The 26,429-nt window shown below is 45.8% G+C and overlaps 2 protein-coding genes across 4 annotated transcripts; one reads left to right on the forward strand and one right to left on the reverse strand.

Moving 5' to 3' along the window:
- The first annotated feature begins 3,571 nt into the window (after positions 1–3,571).
- Positions 3,572–9,122, forward strand: LOC119290752 (protein unc-13 homolog). The gene is made up of 5 exons (XM_037569397.1): positions 3,572–4,114; positions 5,483–6,346; positions 6,653–7,096; positions 7,553–7,742; positions 7,826–9,122. The coding sequence occupies exons 1-5, from the start codon at positions 3,572–3,574 to the stop codon at positions 8,758–8,760; spliced, it is 2,976 nt and encodes a 991-aa protein (XP_037425294.1). The 3' UTR covers positions 8,761–9,122.
- Positions 9,123–9,179: 57 nt separating this feature from the next.
- LOC119290753 (sulfite exporter TauE/SafE family protein 3-like) lies at positions 9,180–18,161 on the reverse strand. Of its 3 annotated transcripts, none has more exons than XM_037569399.1 (12): positions 17,799–18,161; positions 16,606–16,765; positions 15,611–15,811; positions 15,456–15,520; positions 15,354–15,384; positions 15,205–15,281; positions 15,019–15,105; positions 10,721–10,771; positions 10,023–10,244; positions 9,797–9,914; positions 9,572–9,712; positions 9,180–9,475 (listed from the first exon to the last, which is right to left on the reverse strand). In XM_037569399.1, exons 1-12 carry the CDS (start codon positions 17,976–17,978, stop codon positions 9,390–9,392), a joined length of 1,419 nt encoding a protein of 472 aa, XP_037425296.1. In that variant the 5' UTR covers positions 17,979–18,161; the 3' UTR covers positions 9,180–9,389. The 3 variants fall into 3 exon arrangements, with proteins under 3 accessions (XP_037425296.1, XP_037425298.1, XP_037425297.1); XM_037569401.1 differs by having other exon boundaries at positions 16,606–16,734; positions 17,799–17,889; XM_037569400.1 differs by having other exon boundaries at positions 9,186–9,475; positions 9,797–9,890.
- Positions 18,162–26,429: the final 8,268 nt, after the last annotated feature.

A 26,429-nucleotide genomic window follows, 5' to 3' on the forward strand; every position in this document is an offset into this window, starting at 1 on the left:
GACAATGACAGATGGGGCCCATGCCCTTAGAACGTTAAAAAAAAGAAGGAAGAATTAAGGAATTCATAAAAATAAAAATAAAAATAAAAATGAATTTAATTAATTAATTAATTAATTAAATTAATTAAGTTAATTACTCCTACTTAATTAGTCTAAATTAACCTGTTAGTCTAACTGAGCAGTAATAAGTTTAACTAAACCCTAGTTACCTAAACAGAGAATGACAGGTGGGTCCCACTGGACCCACATGTCAGGTTGACCAAGTCAACTCTGTTGACTGCTGACGTCAGCATGGCATCATGCTGACGTCATAAATCCATTTTTCGAATTAATTAAATAATTAATTAAATTCCAGAAATTAATAAAATCTTTAGAAAATCGTATCTTTTAATCCGTAACTCGGATTAAAATATTTTCAACATGAAAGTTGCTCAGAACGACGAGACGAATCCGGATACACAGTCCGTTCGTCCACCACGCACCCCTAACATATCAAACTCGCAACTTTCCCCCTCCGGCTCCTCTGCCCGAAAACACGAAACACCGGGGATATTTTCCCGGATGTTTCCCCCTTCACCGGTATCGCCCATCCCTACGTTAGGTCACCCCTAGCACAACGTATTGCCGCGTCTTGCTTTGTGTTACATTTGATTGCTCCGTTATTTATTGTGTTTCCCCTCCGTTACTCCTTTCCGGTAGACTCCGAGACCGATGCTGATGCCCCTGTGGTCGACTACGTCACCGACGACCCCTCTCTCTTGCCAGAGCAACCAGGCAAGCCCCCCCTTTGATCACCAGATATCGCCTACTCTTTTCTCTATACTGCTTGCATTAGAGTAGTGTAGCACGTTACTGCTTTCCGTTATTCCTATCCTGATGCATAGCCTGTCCTTGCTACTACTGTTGTTACCATTACCTGCTATCCTACTGCTTAGTATAGGATGCTAGTGTTCCATCAGTGGCCCTACACTCTTGTCCGTCTGCCATGCTATACTACTGGGCCGTGATCACTTCGGGAGGTGATCACGGGCATATACGATATACTTTACACAGTTACATTACCTGTGATACTGTTCGGAGATGGGGACTGAAGGGGCAGGTGGCTCCATCCCGGTAGAGGTGGGCCTGGGTTCCCGACGGCCCCCGACTGTTACTTTGTGGCGGAGCGGCAGGGCAGGTTGAGACCACCTAGGAGACAGGTGGGCCTGGCCCTGTTCGGCGTTCGCGGATACTTAACACGCTTAACGAGATCTTGGTATTTGATCTGAGTTGGCTACGAGCCTATACGCACTAACCATCTACGCGGGAGTAGTTATGGGTATCCCGACGTCGTGGTATCAGCCGAAGCACTTCGTGACGCCAGCGACTGAGTGGCACATGCCGGATTGGAACGTAAGCCTGCTCTTGTATTAAGGGGGCTAGTTCCGCTTTCGGCCGCGTACGCAACGTGCAGGTGTGCTATGGGCGACGGGCCCAGACCCCTGTGCGCTTAGGTTTAGACCGGCGTGCTGGCCTCTCTGTTGTGCCTAGGTGGGGCTGCGACGTGTTGATCTCCCGAGGCCGGGCATGACCCAGGAAAGTGTGTCCGGCCAAATGGGATCAAGCGTGCTGGGTAAGTTGGTGCACCCCTGCAGGGAAGTTAATCTATTCGAATAGCCGTGATCTTCGGTAACAGGACGACTTGGAGTTGTACCTTGACCTTATGACAACTAGAACCGGATACTTAATAAAACACACCCTTCCAAGTTCCACAGACAACCCGGTGATCGCTTTTCTACAGGGTGACGAGGAGAGGATCGCCGGGTAGGTTTATGCTATGCGATGCTACTTGGAGATGCTACTTGGAGATGATACTTGGAGATGCTACTTGGAGATGCTACTTGAAGATGCTACTTGGAGGACTTCAATCTACTCTCTTCTACATGCTGCAAGACGGAGGCTGCCAGAAGCGTAGTCTTCGACAGGATTAGCTATCCCCTTCTTATTCTGGCATTCTGCAGTTCAGTCCACTGACATGGCCCATTACACATATACCCATGCATATGTAGTGTAGATCCTTGCTTGCCAGTACTTTGGATGAGTACTCACGGTTGCTTTCTCCCCCCTTTTTTTCCCTTTCCTTCTTTCTGGTTGTCGCAACCAGATGCTGGAGCCCAGGAGCCAGACGCCACCGTCGACGACGACCCCTACTACACTGGAGGTGCCTACTACTACGTGCAGCCCGCTGACGACGACCTGGAGTAGTTAGGAGGATCCCAGGCAGGAGGCCTGCGCCTCTTTCGATCTGTATCCCAGTTTGTGCTAGCCTTCTTAAGGCAAACTTGTTTAACTTATGTCTGTACTCAGATATTGTTGCTTCCGCTGACTCGTCTATGATCGAGCACTTGTATTCGAGCCCTCGAGGCCCCTGGCTTGTATTATGATGCTTGTATGACTTATTTATGTTTTTAGAGTTGTGTGGTGATATCTTCCCGTGAGTCCCTGATCTTGATCGTACACGTTTGCGTGCATGATTAGTGTACGATTGAATCGGGGGCGTCACATAATAAAGTCATCAATCCTTTGTGATAGTGCATAATTGTGAAGAACACAACAAGCTATAACAATGTCAACTCAAGAACGAGAGTCGACCGAATAAGACTTTGTGAAGAGGTAGTCACCGTTGAGGCCGATGATGGACGACGCTTGATGACCGGAAGTGAAGGAGGACAAGGACTGTTGCGGCGATTCTTGGGTACCGTTCAGACAGAGGTGTTGGGTGACGTGGTAATAGGCCGGCTTTAGCTGGACGGGCCAGGGCTACAATACAGTGCACTTTAGATGATGAGTGTCGGCTTGACCGCCCCCACCGCCTTCTAAGTCTTGTCCGACTTCTCCTTCACCATGGGGCGCCGGACTTGGCGTAGCGCATATGCAACCTTGCAGGCGAACACATCCAGGTCCGGGTCCTACATACGCGACCGTGTGGGCGAACATCGTCATCGGCTCCTCCAGCGACTCCATCATGTCAGCGGACAGCGGAGCGAGGGGGGAGGGGGGGGGGGCGCTGATCGGGACGTAAGGAGCGGGAGAGGACATGCGTGGTTGTGCAAATGTCCAGGCTCCACGTGTCGATTTGGGTGGGTCCATGTTGTCGGAATCCGTTGTGGCGGATGTCGAAACTCCCCGAAATCTCCTCTAAATTGATGTCGGTTTGCGGGATTTTCGGACCAGCTCGTACATTTTTTGTGACCGACATTAGATGGGTAAAAGTGCGTGAACCGTTCAATCCAAACATTTACGGGAGGTTTGGTCCGCAGTGGAGTTACCCTGACCGCTCTAAAATGGGACGGTGCTGAAGTTGCTCACAAGTAACTCTGTCTAATTCTCCCCCATAATTTTTTTGTCTAATTCTAAGGGAAAATAGAAGTAGATTTTTTTAAAATAAAAAATAAAAGTAGATTTGTGGTTGTGGGTTATACGGTGGTTTGTTGCAAACGAGACGTTTCACTCAAACACAACACACCCCAACCAACCGCAAAATCGATGAGCAGCTACAATAATAAACAAAGAACAAAAATAAGCCGAAAGCATGGGCAGCATGGCGCGCCTCCTCCCCGACTCCCGCTCCGCCTCCGCCTCCGCCTCCTGGACCTCTTCCCTCTCGAGCGACCTCGCAACTGCCGCCGCCACCGCTGTCACCGCAACCTCCTCCTCCGCGATGCCGCTCGCGGCCCCATTCCCCGGCCTCGGCGTGCCGCTCTCCGACGCCGATCTCCGCACCACCGCCTACGAGGTCCTCGTCGCCGCCTCCCGCGCCACCGGCGGCAGGCCCCTCATCTACATCCCCCAGTCCGCCCCCTCCTCCACCAGCGCCCGTTCCACCTCCTCCACATCCACCTCGACGTCCTTCTCCTCCTCCTCGTCCTCCGGCCTGCAGCGTTCGCGGACGTCGACGGCGGCCAGCAAGGTGAAGAGGTCGCTCGGGCTCAGTCCGTCGGCGTCATCTAAGGCCGGGATGGAGGCGCCGCGGAGGCCAGAGACGGTGATGGAGCTGGTGCGGGTCAATTTACGTGTCACGGAGCAGGCCGACTCGAGGATCCGCCGCGGGCTTCTCCGCATCGCCGCCGGCCAGGTTGCATCTCGCTTCCTCGAAATGTGGCTTCCCTTTATTTATTTCCGATTGCTTGTTTCGCTGGTTGTTGCAGTGTCGGTGGGCTTCACAGTTGTATTAGATCTCTCGTCTGGGTTCGCGTTAGCCTGTTATTGGTGTGTGATTGGTAGGCCAATAGTGTGATCGTTGAGCGGCCAGTGGCTTGTCTCAGTTTGGTGATCTTGAGATTTGGAAGATCATATGGAATTTACCTTCCTTGAGTATTGGTTAAGATCGCAACTGATATGTGGTGACCAGCTGCTTTTTTATAAGGTAGGAGTAATTAAGTGGAAAAGAATTTGCTCGTTTTTTTGCTGCATGACAATTTAAAGCAGTGATATATTGCATGAATCATTGATGCAAGTACCTATTCCCTTCTTCATGGTCTCTGTCCTTTGGCAGCCTGTACTTTATGCTCCAATGGTTGCTTAATGATGGTGTTTTCTTGCTTTTACATGGGGCCTGAGTGCAGACGTAGGCTCCAATTATGAGCGGGATTGGCAACGGACAAAAATTGTCCATGTCAACCTGGTATTCGGTTCTGCATATAAGAGTTTTTAGATAATGTTGTGGGTGTAATATGAAATCAAACAAGTAGTGATATTCTTTTTTTTTTTATCCCGTCAAGCTCTGAGTGTAAATTTGCTAATTGTGTTTCCTAAGGTGAACTGTTCAAACTTCAGTTGCGGTGTTTAGCAGTTATGGTATACGTTATCTGATACAATCTCTGTGAACTGTCAAGAATAATTTGTCATTGAATATTTTCATGGACTTGTATCAGTCGTTGATTCTTATCACTGTCAATACTTCAGTCATTCCATGTAAGAAAAAAGATACTTCAGTTATTCACTGCTCACATAGCAAGGCAATAATAACCTGAACAGATTAGCAGAAACTGAGCATTGAAATCATAACCAATATATGCTCTACCTGTGAGATGTGGACCCACTGAAAAATGGAATTTAATATTTATATCCCTCTCGTTAAGATTTGTTTGGGTACCTTTGATTCTTATTTTGTTGTGATTTCAGGTCGTTATCGACATGCAAAACCTGAAATGCATGTCTCCTTTTAGACATATCAGACATGAACTGTCTGTTAGTTGGATTTTTTTTTTCAAGATAGAGGAAGTTGGTAGGACATTCTTGCTTGTTCTGGACTTGTCAAGCTCTAACACTGGCAATCATTCTATTTTAGCAAGTGAATTGCTTTGAGCGCCATTAACTTGTATAGTTGAGCCACCATCAGCTATGCTGTGAACTTATATTCATGTAAAACAATACAGATCTCTGTCATGTACAAAAATAGTTTGACCATTAAGATTAATTTCACCTTTTCTTCTTCAAGCAGCTAGGTAGACGTGCTGAATCAATGATTTTGCCCTTAGAGTTTCTGCAGCGATCTAAAGCATCAGATTTCCCTGATCCACATGAGTACGAGGCCTGGCAGTTTAGGAACTTGAAGCTTCTTGAGGCTGGTTTGCTGGTTCACCCACTTATTCCCTTGAGCAAATCAGACATTTATGCACAGACATTGCGAGAGATAATAAGTAGAGCATATGATAAGTCACTTCAAAACGGGAAGAACTTGGAATCGATGCAGGAACTATGCAGTGCGGTGAAGTCCCTTGCTGGTAGGTCCCTAGGTGGAAGTTCTGATGAATGTCACTGGGCAGATGGCTTTCCATTCAATCTCCATATCTATCAAATGTTGGTAGAAGCTTGCTTTGATAGTGAGAATGGTACTGTGGTTGATGAAGTTGAGGAAGTGATGGGGTTATTGAAGAAGACTTGGGTTATTCTTGGGATTAATCAGATGCTTCACAACCTCTGCTTTGCCTGGGCGTTGTTCAACCATTTTGTCACATCGGACCAAGTAGATATTGAGTTACTTTCTGCTGCTGAGAATCAGTTAAATGTAGTTGTAAAAGATGCAAAAAACGCAGAAGATCCAGATTACTGTGACGTATTGATCTCCATTTTAAGTTCCATAACGGGTTGGACAGAGAAAAGATTGCTAGCTTACCATGAAACTTTCAATGCTAGCAACATTGTTTCGATGCAAGGTATTGTCACAATAGGAGTCTCAGCTGCGAAGATTCTTCTTGAAGATATATCTCAAAAACACCCTGGTAAAAGGAAACAAAAGACTGATGTGGTGCGTGGCAAGATCGAAACCTATATACGGTCCTCGCTCCGTACTGCTTTTGCTCAAGTAAGTTTAAACTGTGAATTGTTCTGCTTAGCCCACTTCACTCAAAGGACGAATAATGCAAGTCTCATACTCATTTATTGTTACTATCACCATTTTCTTTTATCTCACCATGAGACAATGGTTTTTAAACGTGCTACAAAATTGGACATTAAACATCACTGATCACTGTCAGCAATATTGATCTGCTTATTTATAGTTTTAGGGAGCGTTAAAAAATGCTTGATCTTAATATTGGCCTTTTGACACTCGTTCTGGTGTTTATGCCAGTAATATGCATTGATTCTGACGCTCTGTTGATTTGTGCAGAGAATGGATGAGGCAGACTCAAAGCGATCATCAAGGAATCCTGTGCCAGTTCTTGCAATCCTCGCAAAGGATATTAGTGACCTTGCTTCGAAGGAGAAAAATATCTACAGTCCAATACTGAAGAAATGGCACCCGCTTGCTTCTGGTGTTGCAGTTACAACCCTTCATTCTTGCTTTGGTAATGAGCTGAAGCAATTTATGGTTGGGCGTACAAAGTTCACACAAGACACGGCTCAAGTGCTTAACGCTGCTGACAAGTTAGAGAAGAATCTGGTTAATATTGCAGTTGAAGACTTTCTGGACAGTGATGATGGAGGCAAGTCATTGATTAGACAGATGCCACCGTATGAAGCTGAAAATGCAATTGCTGCTCTGGTCAAAGGTTGGATGAAAGAACGAGTGGACAAACTTAAAGAATGGGTTGACCAAAGTTTACAGCAGGAGGTGATCCTACTCAATGTCCCATACCGTATCTATAGTAGTAACCATGCAAATTCAGTTATTTAGCCTTTTACAATGTTATCCATGGATTTAGTATGCTGTATCCTTTCATCAACCCTTAATTATTACCTTTGCAAGCTTTTATAGTTTATTCATAGTTGCTATTATATCAGATTAGTCTATTTCTGCAGCTGGCTGATGCACGTTATAAACTACTAGTGGTGTACTTTAATATGGATAATAGAAGGTGCATTTTCCTATGTTGCAATTGCATATCTTTCTTGAGTGATTAGCATATTTAGATATGCAGCCATTCTCAACCATCTATTGGATAGTCGATATCATTGAATGCCAAGAGCTCTTTCACATTATTTTGCGCAATGCTGTATAGTCTGATATCACTATAGAGTAACCCTACCACTATACCAGTATTCCTCTAATTTGTGAATCTGCATGCAGACATGGAATCCAAAAGCTAACAGGCAGAGCTTTGCTCCTTCTTCCATGGAGATGCTAAGGATGGTTGATGAAATTTTAGATGCGTTTTTTGAGTTGCCCATATCAATGCACTCTACTTTGGTTTCTGATTTAGCAGCTGGGCTAGATGGGATTCTACAGTATTATGTCTCGAAAGCAAAATCTTGCCATGGTATGTCTGAGCATGAAGATTCTTTTCTCATACAATTATTTCAATATTTACACAGGGTGGATTCATTTAGCATTGGTGCGCAGGGACCCAGAGTACTGCTACTCCACAACTGCCTCATTTAACAAGATGCGATGTTGGATCCAAATTATTCAAGAAAAAGGAAAAGCCACATGCTCTTCTGAATCGCGGATCGCAAGTTGGATCTTCTACTAGAAAGTCGGAAGGATGCGATCTTCCTGAACTCTGTGTACAAATAAATACATTCCATTACATCCGAACTGAGGTGGAGAATCTGAAGAAGAAGGCGAAAAAATGTTTGCGGAACAGTGAATTATCTCAGGATGGTATTGGCACCACTGATGGAATGAACATCAAGTTTGAGCTATCCCAGGCAAGTTGCCAAGACGGCATCCGTCAGCTGTGTGACGCAACAGCACATAAGGTGGTATTCAGTTATTTGAGTCATGTTCTCTTGGACATGCTGTATGTCGGTGGTGCTGCGTCAAACAGGGTGGAGCCTTTGTTGAGAGAGCTTCACTCTACCCTTGGGGTGATATCTGGCATAATGCGTAATGAGCCGCGGGACCATCTCATAACCGCGTTGATGAAAGCTTCCTTTGATGGGTTCCTGCTGGTGCTTCTTGCTGGTGGACCTACACGCGCTTTCACCCTTCAAGACGCTCAGATCATAGAGAATGATTTCAGAGCCCTCAGAGGATTGTACTTGGCAAATGGTGATGGCCTGCCACATGAACTGGTTGACAAGGCTTCATCAGAGGTGAAGAGCGTTCTGCCACTCCTACGAACAGATACAGAATCCCTCATCCAGCGTTTCAAGCAAGCGATTACCGAACGCCAGGGATCTCCAACCAAATCTAGCTTCGCGAAACCTCCTCGTGTGCCCGCCCAGTGGAGCGCAAATGACCCGAACACTATCCTGCGAGTTTTGTGCTACCGGTACGATGAGGCGGCCACAAAATTCCTCAAGAAAACATACAAGTTCCCAAAGAAGCTTTGATATGTGTATGCCTGCTGCCTATCGCCTATGCAAAATTGAGGTAATAAGGAAACACTTTCAGTTCTCACGTGTGTGCTGCGTCCACGCTGTGCGCGTGTGTCTTCATAAGACGAGTTAGTTTTGCCGATCCTGGCGTTTTTGTAGGAGTGTCAGCTTGCTTGCTTGCGGATATCTTGGAATAAAGCATATAGTGAATAAGCACAATATGATCACAAGAGTGTTGGGCATAAACTGTATAGAGGAAAGGATGATATGTTTTGCGCTGCATGCGCACCTGTAATATCTGAGTTGTTTGAAATCGTTGCTACTTGTGTGTTCTTTTATATGTTGGCAAAACTTAACATGAGTTACTTTTTGACTCCTGTGAAGAAAGGCATTCTGAAAAGTAGCTCTAAACTTACCAGAAGTCAGAAATAGCATTAATCTATTAAGAACTACGGTTTATCCATCTGAAGGTACATTTACAATGGGTGACTAGCAAATACTAGTCGTATGTTGGAAGGAACTACTGGCTGGAATTCTTATCTCCTGGCCTTGTGGTTCAACTTGGCATCTGCAAACAAACATCACAGCGTTCCATCCACTGAAACTGCACAATCAGCACGCTGTTCTTGTAGGGCAGCATCTTCCTACGCATGATAGTTGCAAATGTTGCCGAATCCCATGTACTCGTGCCGCGCCATCTTGTGAGTCGTCTTGGAGACGCCGACTCCACCTGCAGAACAGCAGATTTAAGAACTTCTTGTATTGGGTATGCGACCGCGTAACCTGAATGGAATGGTCGCAGTGAGAGGAAAACCGGTAAAGGTACCTAGAGAAATGGCGCTGACGAAGATCATGGAGGACAATATGAAGATGATAAATGATGCCCGCCCTAGCCAATTGACCAGCTTCCTTGCGACCCACTGGCTAACAATCGCGGCAACAAATGTCAGGCCAGTGAAGAAGAGAGCTGCACAAATTTCAGACAAAAATAGTAAGATAGCAGTGCATGATCACTACTCCCATAGGAGAAACAGAGAAAATGAGACATTACCGTATGGTACAGGGAACCGTTTCAGCAGGTAGTATTCCACGGCCGCCATGGAAGATGAGAACATCATCGCAAAGCTGGCCGTCGCACTCGAGACCTGCACCAGTGTAATGGAACACGCCTACAGCTCAAATATGCGATGAATGAACAAATGAAAAGTGCAAATAGAACACCATCAAATGGTTGAAGCATCCGGTAAACAAAGTTTTTTTCTCTCTTTCTTTTTTACCCGCGGATGGATACCGAGCTCCAGGAAGAGAGGCCCCATGACGACGCCCCCACCGACCCCAAGCAGACCGGCGAGGACACCGGCGGTGACACCAAAGAAGCAGTACACTAATATCTGATGAGCTTTTGGGCTGGTCTGGTTATTTGCTCTTGATGATAGCGCCCTCTTCCCCTGCACCAAACCTGCTGCCTGGTACATGGACACTCCAACTGACACCGGGATCTGCTTACATATCCAACAGGTGAAGGAGCTGTGTTAGTGTAACATGGGAGGGATGATTGTAATATGAAGCGCTGACTATGAGAATACGAGATGATACAAGATGACAGCAATATGTACTCCCTCTGTCCAGAAATACTTGTCATCAAAATGAATAAAGGGGATGTATCTAGATGTATTTTAGTTCTAGATACATCCTTTTTTGTCCATTTTGATGTCAAGTATTTTCGGACGGAGGGAGTATGTTTTTTGTTGCAGCGAAGATGCAAATCAAAAGTGAAGACAAAAAGGATGATGGTTACAACCTGCAAGAGAATTGCTTTCAAGTTATACTATACTAGATAGTGATGACATTTTCAGGCAGTTTAGCCATTGGCATAGAAACCTCCTTGAATCCCAGAACCAGAAATTCGTAACTACGGATCAATTTTATATGAAATGTGGTTGATTAATGAGGTGAAGAAACGCAGTAAGGTTACCTGGAGTACAGTCAAAACCCAGTACCATGTGGAGCAAGTTGCCACGTAGTTCTGCATGCATGAAAGAATTAGTGATGTGCTACCATGCGCAAAACAATAAATAAGATCATATAAACTATTAACCTATGATACTATACACTATGGAGTTGCAATATGCATGATACTAATGTATAATACTTTGCACTACGGGTAGCCTAAGGATTACAGTTTCTTCGAAAACAGTACTAAGAGCAATTCTATCAAACACCTACAACTCCAAAAAGGACTTCAATTATTACTGTAGCAGATCCCCAAAATTTTTTGGGACCTCCCAAAAAACATCATCTAGCTCCTAATACTCGGGGAAGTTTTGGGCATCCCAATCCCACTTTGAAACAAGAAAATGTCGTGGGAGAAATTTCACCGCCCGGTCACTACCTTCTATCATCATCATCGGAACCATCGCCGTCCCTCCTCCTACTCCCACCGGAGACACCACTTGCCGTCTGAGACGAGTCTCCTCGCCGCGACTATTACCAACCACACGAGCGGAAACTCTTGTCACCACCATTGCCGCACGTGTAGCCATTTAGGGAGGCACCGCCCCGCCACCCCCGAGCTCTAATGTTGCGGCCATGCCGTGCCATGAGCTTCAGCAAGGCAGAGAATCAGCTCAATCCCCCATACACACTTCCCAGCCTCCTTGAGCTCCTGCAGGCCACCACGAGCTTCCGTCGGCGACGCACACAAAGTGTTCAACTAAAGGGTTGCATGCTTTTTCTTTTCATTTTTTTTAGCAAAACTGCATTTGAAGATTTGCGTTCGTTTAATTGTTTAATTCAATGCACAAATGAGGAGTCTTGTTTGGGAGTTTTTCTCAGACTTTCATCCGAGGAGTAGGAGGAGGAGGAGGAGGAGGAAGATGACTTCAAGATGGGGCGGAAGTTAATCATTCAAGAGGAGGTGACCAACAAAATACTTAGACGTGGTTCTCAACCAGGGCGTGTGTGCTATCTTCTGTATTAGGAAGAAGTTGATGCATGTCTCATAAGTGATTACTTGGTGTATCCCGACGCACTCTTCATGCAACGTTTTAGAATGTCTAGTGAGCTCTTCCTGTGAATTGCAACTGTCGTGGAACACAATCATGATTATCTCAAGCGGAAGAGAAATGTAACCAAAGAACTTGGCACCTATGCTTTTTAGAAGATAATGTCGGCAATGCGCATGATCACAGATCCCCAGCTGAAGCTACAAATGAATACCTTTACACCATAGACGAAGACACCATCAAGAGCGTGGGGAAATTTGCAAAGTTTGTGATTGAGCTCTGCGGAAGCGACTACCGGAGAACTACCAATGTAGACGACATTGCAAGGCTGATGGATATTGGTGCATCAATTAGGGTTCCCGAGGATGCTTGAGAGCATGGATTGCATGTGCTAAAGATGGAAGAATTGCCCTAGAAAGTGGCATGGGAAATTCCCTAGTCATTGTCATGATTCAACAATCATTCTTGAAGTAGTTGCATCCCACAATCTATGGATTTGTCATTGTTACTTTGGGGTGCCTAGCTCTCATAATGACCTCAAATCCAACAAATGTCTCCTTTGTTTGTAAGTCTTTTTGTTGGGAATTCTCTACCTTGCATCTTTCATGTAGATTAACCTTCCATGTCAATTCTCTACCTTTGTTTGTAAGTCTTTTTGTTGCGGATGGTATCTATCTCTCATGGTCCACATTTGTGAACACACACCCCGAAGGCAACAAAAGAGCTTGCCAAGGATCAATAAGCTATTAGAAAGAATGTTGAAAGAGCCTTTGGTGTGTTGCAAGGACGCTTTGCAATTGTTAGCAGATTTAATAGATTATGGGACCAAAAGACACTATGAGGGACCATGGAAAAAAAATATAATCATGCATAAAAGATAATAGAGAATGAGAGAGGCCAAAAATGAGAACTTTAAGTATTATTAAATGCGAATACCTGGAATGCTTGAGCATCATGAAGACATAATATAGAGATGTCTTAAAGCGCGTAGAAAGGTTGAAGACTGACATATGCGTAAGCAACTTTAAGATGACCCTGTGGAGCCCTTGTGGGAACTTCATGGTAAGTTCATACATGCACCATCATGTTTTTATTAAATTATTTACTTCACTTGGACCTACACTTATTTTCTTCTAAATTTGAATTTTAAAATTTCAAGATTTGAAAGTTATGGATTGAAATGTTGTTGGATTTGTATGGCTGAACATCAATGTTTGAACTAATATGACATAAATATTGTAGTTGAAATGATGTTTGTATGCATAAAGGAGTGACAATTAGCTAACAAAACTTATTATGATATAAGTTTAGGGGATATGCTAGAAGACAACCTCCCAATACGCTAATTTTTTGGGAGGCTCCCAATGAGTGGCTTTTGGAAGTTCATGCTAGGGGATATGCTAGAATTCTCTAACATCATTATTTTCAGAGTTCCCAAAAACCGATATGCAAAAATACTGATGGTAAATTTCATTATTTATTATTACATTACTATATCAATACTAATTACATTCTTCCTAAAGAGTCTCACATTAATTAGTGAGGATAAAAATAAATAATAGAAGCCATCCATTTGGCGACCTTGAATTATAAAGGTTCAAATATATATTGGAAGAAAAAAGTATAGAACCCATGGATAACCAAACTCGAGCATGTCGTGCATTAATTTTGATGTAACCCTGATCTTACACGTGGTATTCACATGTGCTGTCTGATCTATGGCCTCACTCACGAACTAATCATAGGTGCAGTGGCACAGCCAGGACAGGGCCAAGCCCGGGCAAGCCCAGGCCGAACACGTGCTACATTGTTAAACAATGTCGAATGTGCTACAATCAAAATCCAACGACATGACCTAGATAATGGCCCAATCAGCCTTGGGGCATAGCTACACCTTTGGATAGGCATACATGAGACCTTTATGTTTTATGGATCATCTCAATGGACAATCATTAGTGCATACTTTCACTTGTTTCTTTAATAAACACTCCAGTTATCTGTTATGCTGGAATGACTATTGGTTCCATTTGCCACTGGTAAGACGATGGCATTTATCTCTTTCACGTAGATTAACCTTCCATGTCAATTTCATCATGTGACAATCCTTTAATATTCAATACTAATATAAAACCAAATCTTGCAATTCCAACCCTATTCTGGATCTCTCCATCTTCGCGCATATTTTTTTCCTGCACTTAGTAACTCATTTTTGTGTGTATTTGCTTATGTTTGCTTTTATGGTAAGTAGGTAACAATGTTGAACTAGGACAAGATAACAAAGAAGCTGACTAGATCATCACAAAGGCATCTTACCTCTCCTTGATCACCTTGATCTTATATTTGCGATGCATTGTCATGCTATTGTTTTATCAAACATGCATTATATTCTCGAATGATTTACTTAGCCATAAAAAGATAAAACTTTGACTTTGTCACCCTGATTTATCTAGAGTCACGGGTGGAGGACCCCATCGGATAAGGTGGGGTAGCCACGCTACCAAAAATTGTACCAAAAATATATTATATATGTATGCATCGCCGGCTAGGTCGAGTTCCTACGTATGATAGGGAAGTGAAACGGCGAGGAAGCAGTCTTGCAGTCTGGGATGTTGGATCACTTTTTGTTGGCTCAGCTGGGCAAGTGATGGAGCTCACCCCACCTTAAATTATGTCCATCCTTTGACATTGTCTTGAATATTATGAAACCATGTTATCTTGTTAGCTAAGAAATATTACCACTCTTTCTAAATTCTACTATTGTTGAAATTTACAACTTACACATGTGTGACAGACAAACTGTTTGTTAAGGTTGGTGCATGCGAAGCACTTCAGCTTTATTGTGATTGCACTGGCATTGTGAACACCATAAGGACCAGTCCACAATTTCAAAAATTTGTGAGGGAAGTGTAAGCACTAAGTCTAGTATTGGCATGGCTTGGCAAATGATTTTGTGTATACAACACTAGTTTTATTACAGAATAATTAATAATGATAGCCACACAGGAAAATATAATAGATAGAAAAGGGCATATTTGCTTGATTCCCATCTGGCGAGGATATACATAAAGGGGTATCTGGAATTTAATATCGGGTTCTAGTAGTATTCTTGAATTTTCAATATCTCGTGTGTAGATTGAGGTTTATTCATATTTAATAGATAAGGTAGGGAAAACTGAGAATTAGAGTGTAGAGCCTCATGTGTTATATACAAAAACAAATGTAGGTTGACATTGAAAACATGAAGTACACTAGAGAATTAGTTTATCACCTTGGTGACTTGAAGTGTAAGGAATGCTACCCAAACGGAGGCCAGAAGGCCAAACTCCTTCCAGTAAATGTTCTTCCAAATGGATACCTACATATGGTAAAAAAAGGATACCTACATCATCAAGCGAGCTCTTATGTTATACATATATAGAACTCGAGATCTCTGCTAGGCTAGGGGAAAAATCACCGCTTCATCTGTGGTTTTTTTTGTCTCAGCTGCAGTATCGGGTCCTGTAGGCGGTAGCGTATATCTAGTATCTTCATCTGGTAAATCAAGAAAATATGAACAATTTTCTACATTTTATTAATAATGATGAATAAGTGTATTGATCTTACTCGATTGCTCTAGTTGTTTTGCCTTTGCCTCCTGAAATGAGTAACATGTTAGCATCCTTAAAAGATATGTACCGCAAAAAATGTATGAAAAATGTACCAAACCCTTCTTATCGCTGTCTCTTTCTTCCATGCTTCAACACCCTTCAGAAAAGCTTTAATCGAAGTAACTGTAATTTCAATTTAAAATGCATTATGAAGTCAGCTACTTGCTAGAAAGGGCAAAATGTCATCGGCGGTTTGAGGAAAAGAGTGAGAACCTAGAAAGAGGATGATCAAGAGGATTGTGACAAGCCAGTCTGGGAATATCACATTGCAAATAACCCCAATGCTAACCCCCATCATGAGCATGGGCTGTATGAGGAGGGCTAGATCATAGTCTATCATTGGCATGTCCAAAGTTGGGTGTTTCAGCTTGAGATTGCAATACACAGTTGAAACAGCAGCTCCCGTGATCATACCTAGGGAAGAAATTCTTAGAAATGGGGGATTTCTCCTCCTTTTTGAAAAATGAAACAAACACAAAATAACATCCTTGGACATGCTTCTTTGGTGATGATTTTCATATTTTCACTTGTTATATTATTATGATAGATGTTAAGAGCAAATCCATGTTCAATTGATCAATGGAGTACATTTGAGCAAATCCATGCTTAAATGCTATACGATAATCTACTACCTGACAGAGAGCAAGAGGTAACTTTGACCTTCGCAAGACTAATGATGTTATTCCAAATCAGCACCACACTTTATTGGTAAAATTCAAATTGTTTCACTTGACTTTGATTAAAAAAAATCTGAGCAGATGTTTCTACATTAAATATGGAGAACATACCAAGCCACATTACAAGCTACGGTATCCACCCGTAAATACACCGACTTACTAGAAAAGCGTGTAGTCAAAAAAATTCAGAAGTTAACTTATGTATACAAGTTTATATTATTAAGTGGAAATGTATCACATGATTTATCATGAAAAATGTTTTCATAGTACAAAATCCCATATAGTAAGTATACAACAAGGAATGGTCAAACATATTAAAAATTGTGCATCTCTAAAATATCATTTATTTACGGAAGAAGATTACAACATCTATTTACGAATGGAGGTATATAATGTCACAATATGCAAAATACCACAATAATGACCATTATGTAGGGAGTCGTTGCAAACTGGATATAAAAATTAAGAACGGTAATATTTTTTGGACGATGAGAAACAAATTCTAGCACAATAAATGAATTGCATCCTCACATTTTGACATGGCTGCTGATGATTTTGGATCAAAGCCAATGATCAACGTTAGCATCGGAACGGAGATCCCACCTCCGCCTACTCCACCAACGCTGCCAAATGCTGCCCCGAAGAATCCAATGAATGACCCTAACACAATTCGCCATCCAAATTTCATGGGCTACGTACAACAAAATGCACCAAATTAGGGAGCACCAAAATCCAACGGCGAAGGTAGAACACGTTGTGGGCGTTGTTTCGGCCGAAGTGGCTGCTCTAACCGAGGGCTTGAAGCTTGCTCTCTCGATTGGACGTAGCTCTGTCGCTGTGCATATGGATAATCTGATCGTTGTGGATGCTCTTAATCTCAATGTAGGTCATTCGATGGTGGCTGGCCCTATTCTAGAAGAGTGTCGGCGGTTATGTGGTGACTTCAGGAAGGTTCTTTTCGAACATTGTAAGAAAGAGCCGAGCATGGTCGCTCATATGATTGCTCAACATGGACGTGTTGATCCATTGACCATGTTGTTGAACTCACCCCTAGTTTGATCTCTCGTTTTCTCGCGGATGATGTAAGAATTATTTGAAATTAATAAGCTAGCCATGAAGACCTTTTCGTAAAAAAATACATCAAATTAGGGAGCACATATAGGTCATGCACCTGAAAATCATTTTACTTTCAGTCGATTTTGTTTATCTTTCCGCCTTTGGATTATAAAAATCTAACGGCAAATGTTCTTCTTCTTCAACCGCAAAAATAAAAAAAAAATGTTCTTCTTCTTCCCTTTTCGAAAAAAAATGTTCTTCTTCCTCCCACCCCTTGCCGCTCCTCTCCATATCCCGATGAGGCCTCACCAGTGACGCTGCGGCATCCCTGTCTCAAGCTCGGTCCCAGTCTAATCCAAGCAGCGGCCAAAATGAAAAAGCCCCTCTCTCGCCTTGCAGACCGTCATCCTCTCCTACGCCGGAAACAATCGTGTCATCCACATCTCCATCAAGGTCATGACTCGGCCTCATCGGAATCGACTGACGCTCCCAAATTTCTCAGGCAATTGAGAAATAGCAAAGCCGACCGAATTAACACGGCATGCAACCCAGTTACTGACGATTCACGCGTCAGAAAGCAAGCGCATGCAGAACGGGTCACAACAGCTAGCTTACAAAATAAACTCCCCGGGGAAAAAACACAGAGTTGAACAAACTGTACAGATTACCGGCCAGACGTGGTGATAAGTGGTTCCGTACAAGCTGGCCAGCTTGCGCGGGGAGCTGGCTTCCTCCGGCCCTGCAACGGTGCCGGCGAAGGAGAGGCCCTTGTCGCCATCGGCGACGGCGGCGGCGGCGACAGCGTACGCCATGCCCAGTGCCGCGACGGCGTGCCATTTCCTGCCCATTTCACGGCCCTAGAATCCAAGGAAAGGTTCTCCAATAATCCCAGAGTTTGATGATGTTCTCAAAATGTTTGCGCGCGTGTGCAAAGGGCACGAGTGCAGGACCGAACGACGGTCTTGAATGCGCTTGGAGGGCGGTGAGATGGCGTGGGCCGCGGGGCCGCATAAACCCGGGGGGCATATTTGCACGGCATGCAGACCATGGGATACACGTCATCTTCCAGCTACGGGCTAGTGGATTATTTGTTTTGGGTCCTTTCGTAAGTTGCTGTATTCCACCGCCTCATTATTAATGCAGCTTTGGACCCCTCTCTCCTCTCTTGTTTAAAAAAGAAAAAAGAAAAAGAAAGAAGAGAGAATGGGCAATTTTATAGACAAAGCCTTATGCGCCCTGCTTTATGGAAAGCAAAAATATGGTTTGCTGGGATATACACCAGCTTTGCAGAAACGCACTAAGCGCACCTCACGCTAACCTCCCCTGAACCATGATCAGCAGAAAACCGAGAAACTACGCCCCACACACCACCGAGGGTTTTGCCGTGCAAATCTTTCGGGTGATGCTCCAACTGATACGACACTTCTTCAAGCAGGCAAGAATGAACGAGGGATTATCTTAAGGTACCTCTCCCGTTGAGGTGAAGAAAAAGCTTTTGTTAGTTCCACGCTTATCTTCTGCCGCTGGTGGACTGTCAGGAGGCTGCTGGGCTTTAGGGCATCTCCAATGATGATCCTTAAATCGGACACTGTATCTATGTCCGTCTGCGGACCGATGAGAACCAGTTCATGGACAGTAATCTGAAGCTGGATATCCAACCGTCTGTCTACTGATGGTGTCCAAGATTATGGGCACTTATCATGTTGACTCCCGGTCAGGTGGGCCAGGCCGAGGACCCATTTTACCGGTTTTGTCCCAGGCCACTTCGGTCAGCCCATGATGTATACAAGGAAGATTTCACAAAAATTGGCATATAAGATGAGGGCTCTTTTTTGTCTAAAAAAAAGACGAGGACTCTTTTTCATCGACGTAGCCGGCTAGGACTGAGCCTCCGGTACATTATATAAACTGATACTAGACTAGTCGATGGATCATTACAATCATATAGATCATACGCACATGATGTTGTGGCAGATTAACCTATAACTTGTACTTCCTCAGAATCAATACAAGCAGGACGTAGTGTATTATCCCATCGAGAGAGCCCGAATATGGTTAAATCCATGTGTCTCCTGTTACCATCGCACCAAGGCTACCTGATGGTGCCATAGATCTAGGGTAGGGTCATAGGCCTGACCTATACGCCCTACCCATGGTCACTACCCTAGAAGAAAAGACATTCAAAGAACAACAGAGAGTACCAACTGAAGCCGTCGAGTGATTCCACTCGACCAGTCATCCCACTCGGGTACCCCTCCCTCCTGGTATCACTCGACTAAGAAGAAGCCATTCGACTATACAAGAGACCACTCGACCTACAAAAGACCAGGAGTTACTCAGGACGGCTACGGTCAGGTGTTCACTCTCCGTAGTCTCAAAGGTCATTAAATACACTTTATAGCTGGCGTTATCAGTAACGCCCTGTCTTTATGTACATTCAACCCCTGTAACGGAGGTGGGATGGGGTCCTGGCGCACTCTATATGAGCCACCCCTCCTCTGGCACAAGGGTTCGCACCCCCTGTAACACACACACCCATATTCCAATCGACCGCCTCAAGGTACCAAGACGTAGGGCTTTTACCTCCTCCTAGAGGGGCCCGAACCTGTAAAACTCGTGTGTACAATCTCGCCGTAGCTAGGGCCTCGCCTCCTCATACGTACCCCTATTCTTACTGTCAGATTTAGTACCACGACAGTTGGCGCCCACCGTGGGGCAAAGCGTCTTAGCGACTTCCGGCGAGGTTGCATTTTCTCCGATCTTCATCGACATGGTTTTCGGCGGCGGTTTGGTCGTGGGCCGCGAGTTCCGACTCGGCGTGCTCACTTTCGTAGCCGACGACTCTGTCTGGCTCCAGGAGGCCCTCCTCGACGTCGAGGCTCTCCCGATTCATGGTTCATCACACTTCCGCGTGAGTGCTTGCGGCGTCCTCCTTCGGCAGCCATCGACCCCGTACCACTCGGTCCTTGCGTCGTCTTCTTGCTCTGCTGGACGCCGCCGCAAGCGATCTGGTCGATCGCGGCTCCAGCGGTGGGTGAAACACGTGGTGGCTCGTCAGGCGTTCACCCCCCAAGTCGCGGCAATCAATCCCGACATATTTCACTACGGTTCAGTCGACCTGTCGACTGATTTCGCAGACACATTTTCCGAGAGCGGGAATTGTGACCCCGCGGCAGAATTCCTTATGGTCGACTCCCATCGCAGTCCACCTGGTTTTCGTTGCAGCGGCGGCAACAGTGGCGGTGACGGCCCGTCATTCAGTCATGAGGAGTATCAGCCCCAACCTCTCAGCTTGCATCAGAGGGAGGAGCTGCACCGCCGCAACGTGGAGGCTCTCCAGACCCCCATCATAGGAGAAACCGCCGAGGCTCGCGCCTTGGAGGCAGTGCGCCTGGCCACACTGGCTGAGGGCACTCGTTTGGAGAATCTCCAACATTCTCTCGACGAGCGTGCCAGTCGACTGATCCCCGAGTCCAGTCGACGTCCTCGGCAGTTGTTTCCACCGGAAACTCAGGTATTCCGCACACCGATCCAGAATCTTGCAACTGCTGCGCGTATCGCAGAGTCCATTCAGCCGTCCCATTCAGAGGCTGGAAGAGGCTTGGAATAGATCAGGGCGCTGCTCCGAGCAGCGGGAGACCAGAAGTCCACTGTGTCCCAGTCGCTGAACGGAATCCATAGCAGATCAGTAAGGACAGACACCGTTTAGTCGGTGCACAGTCCGGGGTCACCTTTGCAACGTGAAGGTCGGGATCACCGCTGGGATAGGCACCTGGGAAGAGCTCATGGAGAGTATGATCATGAGTACGCCCGCGACAACCACCGTCGAGCGCCTTCGCCTCTTCCGAGGGACGGGTCATACGCGCCCCGGCAGTATGATGATATGCGTCCGTATGGAAATGACCGCAGAGTTTCAGTCGACCCCAGAGAGCCTGGCTTCGACGCAAGGTCAGTCCTTGTGCAGGGTTTGGTCGATCGGAACAGAGCATAAAGAGAAGGCTGGATAGAGACAGACCCAGTGGAAGCAGTGTCAATGTTTATGGCCCAGAGTGTTTTGTAAGATCCATCAGAGCCGCTGGGATCCCTCATAACTTCAGATTGGCGACTGGTGTCAGTAAGTTCACAGGAGAATCAAAGCCCGACATTTGGCTTGAAGACTACCGAGTGGCTGTGCACATTGGTGGCGGCAGCGATGAGGTGGCCATGAAGCACCTCCCTCTGATGCTTGAAGGTTCTGCTAGAGCTTGGCTGAATCAGCTGGCACCTGGAAGCATTTTGAATTGGGATGAGTTGGCCCGAGTGTTTACTAGAACATTTGAGGGCACCTGCACCAGACCTGCTGGTCTTCCAGAATTGCAACATTGCATGCAGAAACCGAATGAAACCTTGAGAGACTATATCCAGAGATGGATCACTCTGCACCACACAGTGGAGAATGTGTCAGATCACCAAGCAGTTTGTGCCTTTAAGGAAGGCGTTCACTACAGAGAGCTCAATCTAAAGTTCGGTTGGACCTATGTCTCTGGCTCGGATGATGGAGATTGCCACCAAATATGCTAACGGTGAAGAAGAAGACCGACTCCGGAGTGCTAAGAACAGACCAGTCGCCCAGGACACCGGAGGAGTAAATTCCAGTCGAAAGCAGAAGCGGAAGGCTGAGGCAGCAGGCCCTGCCGAGGCAGCAGTGTTGAATCAAGGAAAGTTCAAAGGGAAACCTAAAGGGCCTTGGATCCCTAAGAAAGTGAAGGACCAAGCAAGAAATGATATGATGGATTCGCCGTGTCATATTCACACCAAGAAGGATGAGGAGGGGAACCTGATTCTCCCCAAGCATACGACTCGACAATGTCGACTCCTAATCCAAAGCTTCCGAGAGAACCAACCAAGTGAAAAGGCAAAAGAGTCCGATAAGGAGGAAGACAAAGATGATGATGGTGGTTACCCCAATGTCAATGCCACCTTGGTGATTTTTGCTGATCTCGAGAGCAAAAGTCGACTGAAGGTCATTAACAGAGAGGTGAACATGGTTGTTCCGGCAACACCAAAGTATTTGAAGTGGTCAAAAACCCCTATTACATTCGACCAGTCCGACCACCCACCACGTGTAGCTACCCCTAGGCGGCAAGCGCTGGTGGTCAACCGAGTCATTGGGGGCACCCGACTGACCAAGGTTTTAATGGACGGTGGCAGTGGTCTGAATATCCTATACGCTGAGGCCCTCAAAGGAATGGGCATTCCGATGTCCTAGCTTAGCGAGAGCAACATGCGATTCCACGGAGTCATCCCAGGAAAGAAAGCCGACTCACTCGGTCAGATCACTCTCGATGTGGTTTTCGGTGATGAGAAGAATTACTGCAAGGGTTGACATTTGAGGTTGTGGATTTCTAGAGTGCTTATCATGCCATTTTGAGCAGACATGCCTATGCTAGCTTCATAGCTCGACTGTGTTATGTGTACCTCAAGATGAAGATGCCTGGCCCCAAAGGCGTGATAACGGTCTCCGGTAACCGTCAAAGAGCAGAAGACTGTCTTCAGGACGGTGCAAAGATAGTAGATGAGCAGATGGCAGCAGTGGAGTTTCAAGAGTAACAAAAGACTGCAGATCCGAGTGATTTGCTGCGTGCCAAGAGGCCTGCCTCAGAATCCGCATTTCAGTCGGCCGACGAGACCAAGCCAGTTCACATTCACCCGACCGACCCCAATGCTGCTCCCACCCATATCTCAATGACACTCGACAATAAATATGAAGAAGCGCCCATCCAGTTCCTCCGTGAGAACTGGGACATCTTTGCATGGCGCCCATCTGACATGCTAGGTGTACCCAGGGGACTGGCTGAACACTGTTTGTGAGTAGACCCAAAGGCAAAACCCGTTAAGGAACATCTCTGTCGGTCTGCCGCGGAGAAAAGAAAGGCGATTGGCGAGGAGGTGGCTTGGCTTCTGGCTGCTGAGTTCATCCGCGAGATATACCACTCCGAGTGGCTCGCCAACGTCGTTATGGTCCCCAAGAAAAATAAATCACTTCGAATATGAATTGACTTCAAGCACATCAGTTGGGCCTGCCCGAAAGATCAGTTTCCTCTGCCCCGCATCGACCAGATAGTCGACTCGACTGCAGGATGTGAGCGACTGTCCTTTTTGGATGCTTATTCTGGGTACCATCATATCCGACTGTATGGACCCGACGAGATAAAGACAACTTTCATCACCCCGTTCGGGTGTTTTTGCTATGTTACTATGCCCTTTGGCCTCAAGAATGCTGGCGCCACATTCATGCGCATGATTCAGAAGTGCCTGCTCACTCAAATCAGTCGGAATGTGGAAGCATACATGGATGACATAGTGGTTAAGTCATGCAAAGGTTCCGACCTGCTGACTGACCCCGCTGAAACCTTTGCCAACTTAAAAAGATATGATATCAAGCTCAATCCATCAAAGTGCACATTCGGAGTTCCCAGCGGAAACTTACTCGGTTTTCTTGTTTCCGAACAAGGGATCGACGCGAATCCAGAGAAGATTGGCACAATCCTCCGAATGAAGCGCCCAGTGCGTGTACACGATGTTCAGAAGCTTACTAGTTGTTTGGCCGCACTGAGTCGATTCATCTCATGCCTCGGTGAAAAGGCACTGCCTCTTTACCGACTAATGAAGAAGTCTGACAAGTTCGAGTGGAATGACGAAGCTGAAGCAGCGTTTGAAGAGCTCAAAGCCCTGCTCTCCACCCAGTCGGTGCTTGCTGCTGCAGTCAGCAAGGAGCATTTACTGCTTTACATCGCAGCCATAGAACATGTTGTTAGCACAGTGTTCACGATCGAGCGGGAAGAAGAAGGCAAAGCTTTCAAAGTTCAGCGCCCTGTGTATTACATTTTGGAAGTCTTGTCCCCGTCCAAGCATAGATACCCTCATTATCAGAAGCTTGTCCATGGGATTTACCTGACCACGAAGAAAGTTGCACACTATTTCTCTGATCATTCAGTTTCAGTCGTCAACGACGCTCCATTGTCAGAAATTCTGAATAACAGAGATGCAACTGGTCGAGTGGCAAAATGGGCGATTGAACTCATTCCTTTAGATATCAAGTTTGAGGCAAAGAAGGCCATCAAGTCTCAACCAATTGCAGATTTCCTCGCAGAGTGGATAGAACAACAACAACCGACTCATATTCAGTCGGAACATTGGACCATGTTCTTTGATGGATCCAAGATGTTGAATGGCTATGGTGCAGGAGTGGTCCCCACGAGGAGACAAGCTCAGTTATGTCCTCCATATCCACTTTGATTCTTCAAACAATGAAGCTGAGTATGAGGCACTATTGTATGGGTTGCGTATGGCCATTTCACTCGGTGTCCGACGCCTGATGGTCTACGACGGCTCAGACTTAGTGGTTAATAAAGTAATGAAGGAATGGGATGTCAGGAGTCCAACAATGACCGGTTATTACAATGCAGTGAGAAAGCTAGAGAAGAAGTTTAAAGGGTTAGAGCTCCACCACATACCACGAATCGAGAATCAAGATGCTGATGATCTGGCGAAGATAGGTTCCACTCGGAAGCCTATCCCCAGCAACGTGTTCTTGGAGCATCTCCACACCCCGTCAGTATAAGAGGATCCCTTCAAGGAAGAGCCCCCGCAACCAATAAGTTCAACTGACCCGACTGAGATTGAGGTTCCAGCTGTGGTCGATTTGATCATGGAAGTCTTGGTGGTCACGCTCGATTGGATGGTACTGTACATCGCGTACATTCTCAGGCAGGAGCTCCCAGAGGATGAGGATGAAGCTCGCCAGATAGTTCGTCAATCCAAAGCTTTCATAGTGATAAAAGGACAGCTTTACAGAGAAAGTGTCATAGGAGTGGCTCAGCTTTGCATCACCCCGGAAGAAGGTCGAATGATCCTAAACGATATCCACTCAGGGACCTGTGGTCACCATGTGTCCTCTCGGACCATCGTGGACAAAGCATACCAAGCGGGATTCTATTGGTCTCGAGCAAATGAGATGGCAAAAGCTATAGTGGACAAGTGCGCAGGTTGCCAATTCTACTCCAACATGTCCCACAAGCCTGCGTCTGCCTTGAAGACTATTCCACTCGTCTGGCCATTTGCAGTCTAGGGATTGGATATGGTTGGACCCTTTAAGACCAGCAGAAGTGGTTTCACCCATTTTCTTGTAACAGTCGACAAGTTCACCAAGTGGATCGAAGCCAAGCCCATCAAAAACTATGACACAGGCACTGCCATCAGTTTCATCAAGGAGTTGATATTCAGATATGGAGTTCCTCACAACATTATGATAGATAACGACTCCAACTTTGATTCTAATGAGTTCAAGGCGTTCTGTGCGTCCCAAGGCACTCGGGTCAACTATGCGTCCGTTGCACACCCGCAGTCGAATGGGCAAGCAGAAAGGGCGAATGGTTTGATCCTTCAAGGGTTAAAACCCCGACTGATGCGCGACCTCAAGCACGCTGTTGGAGCTTGGGTGACTGAATTACCATCCGTCCTATGGGGGCTGATAACGACGCCGAACCAGTCGACTGATCGAACCCCTTTCTTCCTGGTGTACGATGCCGAGGCTGTACTTCCGAGCGACTTGCTGCACAATGCCCCCTGAGTGGAACTCTTCTCAGAAGCTGAAGCTGAGCAGGCACGCGAAGACGCAGTTGATCTCCGGGAAGAGGAACGCGAGATGGCTTTGATTCGGTCGACCATCTATCAGCAAGATCTGCGTCGATTCCATGCTCGTAATGTAAGAGGTCGAGCATTTCAGGAAGGAGACCTTGTGCTCCGAGTGGATTAAAAACAACCTCACAAGCTTGCTCCGGCCTGGGAAGGTCCCTTCATCATCACCAAGGTGCTTCACAATGGAGCGTACCACATCTACAACGTAGCCAAGAACATGGACGAGCCACGCGCATGGAACGTAGAGCTGCTTCATCTTTTCTATACCTAAAATCATTCGACTCGACGAGTTGTGATAAGAGTACTTCAGTTTGCTTTCCAAAGACAAGATTTTTACAGTATCTTAATGATTGATTCCCCGTAATCATTTGTGTCTGAATCCGCCAGTGGGTGGCTTAGCCGCGAACCTGATTAAGTTTAAAAAAACATTTCGAGTGGAGAGCAATCCTCCCACTCGGGGGCTTAGCTGCGACCCCGTACTCGCCTAAGTTAAAAACATTCCGAGTGGAGGGCAATCCTCCCACTCGGGGGCTTAGCTGCAACCCCGTACTCGCCTAAGTTAAAAACATTCCGAGTGGAGAGAATCCTCCCACTCGGGGGCTTAGCTGCGACCCCGTACT

This window comes from Triticum dicoccoides, chromosome 4B (assembly GCF_002162155.2).
Source record: "Triticum dicoccoides isolate Atlit2015 ecotype Zavitan chromosome 4B, WEW_v2.0, whole genome shotgun sequence".
NCBI lineage: Eukaryota > Viridiplantae > Streptophyta > Magnoliopsida > Poales > Poaceae > Triticum > Triticum dicoccoides.